Source organism: Triplophysa dalaica, chromosome 23 (assembly GCF_015846415.1).
Source record: "Triplophysa dalaica isolate WHDGS20190420 chromosome 23, ASM1584641v1, whole genome shotgun sequence".
Lineage (NCBI taxonomy): Eukaryota > Metazoa > Chordata > Actinopteri > Cypriniformes > Nemacheilidae > Triplophysa > Triplophysa dalaica.
The window spans coordinates 14689076-14699794 of record NC_079564.1 but is presented as its reverse complement, the minus strand read 5'-3'; the positions used below and the strand labels follow the sequence as shown (position 1 = coordinate 14699794).

The window sequence follows — 10719 nt, the reverse complement described above, 5'->3', positions numbered from 1 at the left end:
AGTCCTATTTGCTGGATCAGATAAACCTCTCTCTCTCTTACACACAATGTGGAGTCATCATAAATATGGTGGATTAACACTGAACCCTGGTGGACAAACGTGGTACTTTTAGTCTTGTTTTTGAACATGAACAAAGCAGCAATAGATGAATGGAGTGCTCCATTTGGCAACAGTAAGAAAACAAGTCTTGTCTTTAATTCAAGTCCCTTTCATTGCTGTCAGATTTGAGGAAAAATAACTTCTCTAGTATAAAGCATTCTGGCAAAACGTCTTAGCACACAGCAGCTGTAAAGAGCGACTTTACATTACCAAGTTTTCCATCAAAGCCAATAAAGATTTTGGTAAACAGATCTAACAACCACACAGAGACGGAACTTTTCAAAGATAAAATTGGATTTTAGAAATAAAATGATCCGAGTCTAAACCATTTACTCCAAATAACTTGATATAGGACCTCTGCTTTACATGCAAATTAATTCTGCAGATTGAGTAATGTACAGTTTTTTGCTAAACTTATTGAAAAATGCGGAGCTGTGCTGATGCCTAAAGCTGTAATAAAAATAAAATATTCTATAATGTAATATGTAAAACAGATAGCTCTGCCCCTGGAGTCAATAATCAGGTTTTATTATATTTACTCTTCACCAAGCTACTGTATGTATGATAGTGCAGCATATACAACCTTTTTTCTTACATTGTTCTGTTCACATTAGAGCCTCTATTAGCATTCCATTTATGCACCTGGCAGTAGCTTTTACACAAAGTGCATTTGAAGACATTCAAAATGTGATGTGCAAAACTGTGCATACTACAATGCCTTTTAGTTCCGACTATAGTGACATATTCCCTATATAACCTCATTGGAAGAGTTCGATATATTTTAACACTCCTTTTCTTCAAGGATTGTTTTTCAACTTTATTCTAAATACTGAAATAATCTGTCCTGAAGTCTTTTCTTCCATAACATTTACGTAAAGATTCTTGTGTACATTTCAAGAGTGTGATAACCATTCAGCAGAAAAGAATAAATGAAAGTAGACATGTTAGTCTAGACGACTGCACCCAAGACCTACAACAGTGCATTGGTAATAATGGGATCTTACCTTGTAAAGAGGTCATCTGACATCTATGGGGCAGTTCTGTATAACTTCATCCACCATGTCTGAGATGGGCTGCATAAAATCTGGGTTGGCAAACTGCAGAGAGAAAAGACCTTCAACTGGACTGCATCCAAAGGTCACAGTTGGTCATGCTGAATAATTCTGGAAGTTTGCTTCTTTTACCTCAGGGTGAAAAAATATCTCTGGTCCCAGAAAGCGTTCATATCCCACATCTATTTAAAATTCATTTTTCCTGATGGCATTGATTCCCTTGTATTTTTTGATCCATTTGCCAGGATCCATGTCATATTTGGTGAATTCCTTCACTATGTCTGGGCAGATGTAGCAATACCTTTCCTCAAATTGAAAAGAATAAACATGGACAAAGTTTTGTCCCCGTTAACTCTAATGCCTTTTGGTTTATTAATGTACCATTTTAAAGATAAAAAACATGATGCAAATACTATATCAAGCATGGGGCCTAGATTTCATCCTAGCTTGTAAAGGTTTATGACTGTCAAGATTACATATGGATAATACTGTTTTTCACATTTTAACTAAATATCGGAAAAAGTAATAAAAGCATATTTTTGCAATAAAAGATATTACGCTTTTTAATTATTTTCTTTCATTATTTCAACCACTGCTTGTTTTAATAATAATTAAGCACATTATCCCCCATTAATGTAATAGGAAAAAATAAAGACATATTATTTACATTGTAAAATATGTGTGTGTGCCATAGCCAGTCAGTGGGACTATGCAGAGAGAAATATGAAGCTGAGAGGAATATAATATCCTGTTGTTACCCACTTTCACAGCTTTTGCGGTCTCCAGTGACTGTTCTGGAGGAATCCCGACCTCTCTTTCTCTGAGAAGCTGCTGGATAAAATAAGTGATGTCTCTGCCGGCTATAGGGATGTGCTTTATGCAGCTTCCAATCACATAACCTTCAGCCTAAGAGAGAAAAATGCATCATGAAACTTATGACATATTAGGTATAACTAAATAACATTTATGTGTGCATAGTGGCCATAAATTTGACTAATAAGATTTATTTACATTTAAATATTTTAAAACGTAATCTATGAATGCTTTAGAATCTTTTGGACTCCATTCTCAGGTTTGGCTACATTATTTTGCATAAATGCATAAGAGACTAATAGGTTATATGCCAAAATATATCATGATCTAACACTTGAACAGAAATGTTAACTGTGTAAATGTCAACAAGAAATGTCTGCTGTAATGTACTGTTATTCTTTATAACTTGTAATATGTCATACTGGCATGTTGGTCGGAACTGGCCCCAAGTTTTGCACCTACTGTTGCACTTGTGTATATGGTTGAGTGTCCAAAAAGGGAAATAGTGCACTATATTAGGGTGTAGGGGGCTATTCGGCCATAGTGCATCAAAATACAGTGTCATCAGTTTGTCTAAAAGAATACAGAATGTTTGAATGTTTTACGCACTATTTACACGTGATAGGGAGCAGGTGTACATTTATTTCGTACCAACTAACATTTTGAAAATACAAACATTTTCATGAATCCGAAAATGTACGAACGTGTGTTTCATAAATGAGGACCATTATGTGCAAAACTGTGCTTATGCCACTTGATCTATTACAATGGTATTTCAGCATTTTTTGGATGAAAGGTCCAGTAAGAAATTTCTGAGAAAACTAAAAGCAACACAACAAACAAACAATATTGTCTGCTATTGCTGTTCTGTGTATGTTAAGGGACAGTGTTATGTAAATCTGTATTGTTTAACACTGGTATTGCAAGGTATTTCAACAAAAAGAGTTTACCTGAACCGCGATATACAGCCCTGGGACGTTAAAAGTTTCAAACATGATCTCAGCTAAGTATTCTCTGTTCTCTGGGATATTGGGAGGAGGCTCTGTCTGTAGACACACAATATACAGTAGCAGCACAGCATAAGGACAAACAAAAGACCATTCAGACAAATTAAATTTGTTCTTTTGTCATGCTAAATACATAGGTACATAGGTACATATTCACGGAGATGGAAAAATCTGTTTGTGACATAAAAAAACACTGTTACATTATTAAAATAATCTCTCATCATGAGCACAGTGAATATTGCAGTTGGGGGCTTAATTTAGAATGTATGTGCTTTTCTGTTTTCTATCACTGTAAGTAAAGATCTGGTTCACTTTAGAAGTGAAAAGAACATCCCATATGGTCATGTGAAGATGTGAAATGCGCACAGTTGTACCATGAGAACGTTATGGTCTTCTGGCTCACCTCGGAGATATTTGAAAATGATCTGCTCCAAGAATTCAGTCCTCAATAATGCCTTGCCTGATGGGCCACTTAACAGAGAAAATAGTTTATTAGTCACTAATATGGTATTCATTTAAATGATTTTTTTAAATAAAACAAATTACTGTGGTACTGTTGCTTGCTACTGATATATTTGCCACAATTAATATTTTGTGGAGTACTACTAACATCTGATGTGACAGTTTTGGCCAATTCTTACCTGCAGATTTGGTTCATGCTCTTCTGGTTTGTAGTTATTTAGTCTGTAGTACATTTAAACAGGGCCAGTGGTCCCATTCACTTGTACCCAGGACCACATTTAACCCTACGCTCAATTTCAATCACATGTGTCATGGGTTATAAAACCCTGACAAAATGTTGTCTTGTACTGTTTAAAACGGACAAAAGTATTTTCATTCTTCTTTATAATATGTTTCAGATAACCAGAGCAGATTTATGTGGCGACATTTAAACAGACAGATGAACTAATTCTCTCTGTAGGCTGTTCTGCCCAAATCGATGTTATTAACCACACGAATGTGCAAAGGGTTTAAAAATGTGACCCTGGATGACAAAACGTACGTTTTTTTTGTTTGTTTCTTAAGGATCAATTTTTCGAAATTGAGATTTTTACATCATCTGAAAGCTGAAGAAATAAGGGTTTTAGGTTTTGTTAGGATAGGACACTATCTGGTAGAACAACAACTGTTTACAAAGCTGGAAAGCTGGGTGCAAAAAAAAGCTAAATATTGAGAAAATCGCCTCTGAAGTTCTCACAAAAAAGAAAGATTTTATACATTTACAGCAGGAACTTGGAAGTTTATAAAATATCTTCATGGAACATGATCTTTACATAATATCCAAATTATTTTGGGCAAAAAGAAAAATTGGTAATTTTTACCCCTACAATGTATTTTTGGCGATTGCTAAAAATGTTCCCGTGCTACTTAAGTTTTGTTGTCAAGGGTCACAAATGCAGAGTCAGTATGAAATCTTAAAACCTGACCACCCAATAACTGACTTAATGGCAAGTGTGAAACTGTATATCGTCGAGATTTACATTAACTCAGTCTTAAAGGGATAGTTCAACCAAAAACAAAAACATTTTAACATTTATTCACCCCTATGTTATTTCAAACCTGTATGATTTTTTTATTATTTTGTTCTCAAACAAGAGCAAAGACGGACTGCTTGTTACCACATTAATGCAAAACAGCATTTGCAATACGTAGTATTGAATGCTTAACTTGCATTACATGACAGCAGTTTGAAGTTATACCAGCACTCATTACATTATGCCGCTACTATTATCCTTCCTTAAAGAAGACAGTCTTTTTCTGTTTTTGAGCCTTTGAATATGTTTTCAGGGTGTTTAACAATGGATGTTCATGTTTCTAATTAAAAATAAAACGCTTTATATTTCACATAATTTCAAGTCTATCGTTCACCGTTGTCCCTCTTTTAACAAAATTACTGGATTTCTTCCGGTCTATATAAAGTCCCTCCTTTCCGAAACACTCTGATTGATAAAGCTGATCGATTAAAGTGTTAGGGAGGACTGTTATTGCATGTGCAAATGTCAGCCATTTTAGAGATCGCACATTTTTTTCCTACTTTGGTGAGGGAAATGACACCGGACCGAATGGCGTCAGACCGGTTATATTAAAGCGGCCCTTCAAAGATGTGTCATGTATTCTGACTTCTTTACATGCTAAACGTGCTGTCTTCTCATGCTTAACATGGTCAACTTGTCAAAAAACGAGTTGGGTGTATTACATAGTATTTCTGTGCTCGTACAGGTTTCTGAAAGTTTTTTTCTAACATATAAAACTGTTTCGTAACAACTTATTGGACAATTCTTTGGAAAAAGCATGCGGCATGGCCACAGGAGAGCATCAGAAGGAGTATGAGCAGTATTACATAGAAAAGCTTTCACAGCTGATGTTAAAGTCATGGAAGCTGTCGTTAGACCGTTTGTTATCTTAGAATGTGTTTAGCTGAACTTTTTTTAACAGCTGTAGGACTGTAATGAAAGTGAACGTAGGTCAGTCTAATGTTTACTATCTCTGATAACCAAACACTACTCCAGCGGCTCTTCCTTTTCTCTAAGTAAGACCTCACCCTATTTTTGGCGTATTCCTTTGTGCGGAGGTTAATAAAAGCACTCGGAATAGTGACATCATGTACCCAGGAAGTAGAGGGCTGTAGTCGGATTCCAGCCGTTCTCTGTAGTCATTGAAAAGCAAATTCTGTTAAAGACAATATCTCATTTGGCACTGAACTTTGAGCTTTATCATTTTCCAGATATTGTTTATGCTCTAAAAGCAACATTAACTGACACTATCTAAAGGTTGAAAAATGGGATTGCGGGGAATAGGACCTTTAAAGGGGTTGTGGAACAGAGTTTCATGCATTCTGACTTCTTTACAATGTCAAACGTCCTGGCCCCTCATGCTTGACATGGTCAGCTTGTCAACAAACAGTAATATTTCTGTGCATGATACAATCCCCCAGTGTAGGTTTCAGAAAGTTTTCTTGACATGCAATTCCCTCATGTAACAACTTTCCTAGTCTCTTATTGGACAATTCTCCTGGAAAAGCACACCCACGCAACAGCCAGTGAGAGCGGGAGAAAGAGCACGCCCATCAATGTGCTCCTTCGTTCGCAAAGTTCAGGTCTGTTTGTTTGTTCACTGCATTTCGGTGATGAATGTGTTATATAAACGGTGGATATAACGCTGGATTTGGAGATCCTTTGAAACTGATATATGGAGCTGTCCTAGCGCTAAAAGATGCAGATCATGAACCGCATGCTGTAAGGGAATCGACGCATACGTGCATAAGGTAAACAACACAAATGTATAGTGAATCAACAGTTACGCAGGGATAATGTGATGATATATTGTTTGCTAGTGCTATTTTCCTGCCACCAACCTGCACTAGTTCAGCGCTCGTCTGTTTTCAGAATTATTCGTAAACAGCTTAAACAGCTTCCAACAAATGTAAGTTTACTAAATCACTATTAATATTGCTCTCCCCATTAATTATAAACATGTACTCAGTAACTTTTAATCTAAGTTACTGAGTGCAGCTGTAACACGTCAGAAGGGATCTTACCCTCCTGGCTGCTGGTTTCTTCCAAGTTTTTTTCTCCCTTTATTCATCATTGGAGTTTTTATTCCTTGCCACTGTGCATCATCTATTATTCTTATTTCTATTTGACATCACTGTTTATGAGAAGCCACCTCACCAAATATCCATCTGAATCCTCCACTGCAGTTTCTGTATTTCTTTTGGTACAGTCACACATGCTTGCAAAAGCTCTATAACAAAATCTCTTCACACACTGTGAGCTGAGCAAATGTTTCCTTTATGTCTTTCTTCTTTACAGGTCAGTGTTATTTCGAGTTGTTGATATGGCTGACTGGTCCCCTTTACTCTGTTCTCAGTTACTGAACCCTAAAACGCCTTCAAAGTGATCACTGACCGCTCTCAAGTCTCCTTGTTCAAGCAGAGTTGTAAGGCATGACCTCAGAAGCTGATTCACTTCAGACTGTACTGCACCTGATGCATGAATGATCTGTGCACGAACAAAACAGGGTCTCCAAGGGACAATCATTTATCCATTTATTGTTTGTTCCTCCTTAGGTTTAAATTAATAAAAAAACATATTTGACTGTGTGAAAATATAATCAGCTTGTCTATATAATTTGCCACAGTTTGTTACCCAGATTTTAACTGTTCAATAGAAGGACTGTAGTCATGTAGTTTTAACAGGTCACGTGGACAACACAACAACTACTAAGTAATATAGATGTGTGCCAAAATATTGCATGCAGAACTTATTTACTGATATTAAAATCAAAGCACACATTGATAACTCAGAATCTCAATAGATCGTGTGTGTCTCAGGACCGTATATGACAACTATAGTCACAAGATTATAGAACCATTGAGATTATTGGCGTGTTGCCATTTTAAAAAAATACCTATTTTGGTCTCAACAGTGTTAAAAAAACACACAACTCTATTTGGCTGAAATGGTATACGGGTGAGAATATTGTATGAGAACTTTAGTTTGCGGGTGAACTAATTTATTTAAACCTCAAACAATATGCTATTATTTGCATTATAGATATTTCTTTTACAAAACAAGATTCCAACTATTGTCCATTAAAAACAAGATCACAACTGATCACCTTGGTTGAATAGTTGGGTTTATCAATGGCTTAATCTCCATTAAAGAAATCAAGGTCATCTACCCCTTTCATGAGACGTCTTTGTGCTTGATCTCCCACACTGGCTGTTTCTCTGATAGCAATACCTGCAGACAAACCAGAGTCAGTTGAACAGATTTTAAGGGGGTTGGCGTCTGTCTATTTTGGCTAGTCTCTAACATGTGACTGAACTGAACAGACTGAAAATTTCCCAACATATGTGTGATTTGGATGGACATCCTTAGGGTGTATTCATATATGCTATGTTTGGTTTGATTAAAATGAATTCTTGTGTGATTGCTCTGTTAGTGCGGTTTATTTGTTAGTGTGAACACTGCCACCCAAACCCTGGTGCGCACCAAACAAGCAAACCGAGGTCCACTTTAAAAAAGACCTCTGATGTGATTCGATTGAAATATGAACACAACACGGACTAAAAGGAATCGAACCAATCCAAAAGCAGGAATTGATAAAAATATTGTCCCGAAAAACAAGGGATTTGGGAATATAAAGGGAGTGTTTATTAGATCTTTGCTAGTAAATGTAAAAGATGAATTCCTGGCGCCATTTTGACTGCTTTAAAAACTTCATGAGGTCTTCAAGATTTACCGGCTTGCTAAAAATATATGCGCAGGCATACACTGACCATGTATAACCCAGCACACAGCATTGTTTTGAATGTCCGGTAAGTTCTGTTTTAAAATAAAGATCAATTAAAGTTGTGCAATCACGTCGCGACTTTACACGCAAGCTGTAAGGTTTGATATCTTTATGTTCGATGTTAAAGTGCCAGTCTAAACGCTAAGCAAACCAGGATTACATAATTATTTTTCTTTTTTTGTCCGGACCAAAGAACCAAACTAGATATATGAAGGCACCCTTAGAGTAATCCATTTTCATTTGTTATTTCTATGGTTAAAAAAGTTATTTGTGGTTATATGGTAGGTAGCATTATAGGAAAAATATAACATTTCTACAACATATGTTTCCTTGACAGATTGATTTTACAATTACAACATATTTTGTTATTACAAAAAACATATGAATGTGGCTGCAGTGCGGCAAACAGTAAGCATTTTGTGAAGCACTGGTAAAAGGCAATGACGTTCATCGATGCATAAAATCATTGAATATAAATAAAATATTTTGTCTGAATATGACGAAATTTCTGTTGCTCCTCTCTCTAGCTGTGGGCATCCTGCAATCCCGACAGTGAAATTCCTTCATGAGCAATGAGGTCCTGACCTTAAGCCCAATAAGATGTTGTGCAAGACCCTGCAATAAATAGGACTCAGAAGTATTCATGAGCCGAAAGAGATTTGTAGGGAGGACTGATCCCAAATTGTTAAACGTGAAGTCACTATTTAAAGCAGCTTTAGGACACATTGTTGCAGCTTTACATGTGTATTAATTCTCCAAGATGTGAGTTCATTCTTTAATAAATTGTTAAAAATTACAGCTTTTTGTTTGTTAATTATTTACTCGGACTGTTTAACCAGACCAGGCCACAAGTAAGCATTCTATAGTAATCACTGCAGAAATCCATGCAGTTCACTAAGTGTGCATAGCAAAATGTATCATCTAACAAAAACAATAAACCTACAAGTCTTCTGAAATGCTTTTACAAACATTTTGAAAACCTCACAGACTATACTTTATTGAGGTTACAGCAGTGGTGAGAATGTTATGATATCTTTAAATAGTGACTCCCTATGGCTGAATTTAATTAAAATCCTGATCCACATATCATACACTGAAAGTGAGTACTGGGCAGCGTGCAGTATTAGTCTACTCTCATATATTAACTACTTGAAGTGTCAAGCATCTCACAGGATGGCATGATGAACTGCGGCTCTGTGTTTCCAGCATAACCAATCTTGGTATACCTGAAATATGAAGAACAGTATATCCCGTGTGTTAGTGTGTGCATAAATGTGTATAATGACATTAACATGGGACGCAACAAAAATACTAAATAATGATTTCTTAGGAATGAAAAAAATGTCAAAAGTTTCTATGATGATTAATTTTTAGTGCTAGTGTTATGGGATAGATGAATACAGTTTTTACAGAATAAAACAATGCCATCTCAATTTGAATAGTATTCAGTATATAATGTTTACCTGAATATAAATATATGAAATACGTTTTGCATTTATAATCTTTATCATTTAAAGTAGTATGTTGATGTGTGCAAAATAGTTACAATACAGTGAGGAAATTCATTTAATTTGAAGGGTTTCATTTGACATTAAGGTTTCATACATAACCTGCTATTGCTTATATTGATAAATACAGAAAATTACAGGAATAATGTGAAAGTGTGAGAAACTCACCCTGTCCCAGAGTCAGTGACGCAGGGAGGGAGACGCGCTGCCATCGCAACAACTCACTGGATGCAATGACACAAACAAATTCGCATGTCACAGACGACATAGAAAGGGTATATTGTTCGTTAAGTTATCAGTTGTACCATCACCACATTGCAATGTGCCCCTTGTTTGTCAAATGCGTAGTTATTTTCGCGACTACTTCCCGAGTCAAAGGGAAGGCAAAAAATAGAAACATGCTTGATTCACAAGGGCTGTTTTCCTCACGGTCCACGAGCTCAAAGAAAGTCTAGTATGGCAAAGGATTCTTTGTATATTTATAAGCCAGGGCGTCACTATAGGTGGGTTAACAGGAAACGCCTATATAACGCAGTCACTTTTAATGAGCCAAGCCTTTGCTATAGGAAAATTACCAGTTAACTTGCTATTAATATTCATGACCCGAACCGTTGCTATAGTAGGATTCGGAATTCCGCGAACTCCGGGTCAAGTTTGTGTGAACCTATTTTATACAGTCTATATGGCGTAACTGTAAACTGCACATTATCGTTGTTTACATTTATCTATTTTACATTTTAACGTAATGTAGATTACGCTCTAATAAATTGGTCCGAGTCTATTTCTCCAATATATGTGTGATTATACTGTACTTTAATTTGTACTGTACATTTAATAAATATAATAGTATAATGGGCGTTTGAAATACTATACTGGTCATACTGTAAAATCGTATCAGCTGATCTCACTCAATACACGCGATTCATTTCTGTAAGTGAAACT

The 10719-nt window shown here is 36.1% G+C and overlaps 1 protein-coding gene across 1 annotated transcript; it reads right to left on the bottom strand.

Moving 5' to 3' along the window:
* Window positions 1-300: 300 nt before the first annotated feature.
* On the bottom strand, window positions 301-10339 carry actr3b (actin related protein 3B). The gene is given in 10 exon segments (XM_056737668.1): window positions 301-351; window positions 1104-1196; window positions 1284-1457; window positions 1914-2057; window positions 2915-3010; window positions 3346-3412; window positions 3414-3442; window positions 7592-7716; window positions 9440-9495; window positions 9946-10339. Coding segments are annotated over 10 exon segments (879 nt in total). The 5' UTR covers window positions 9990-10339.
* Window positions 10340-10719: the final 380 nt, after the last annotated feature.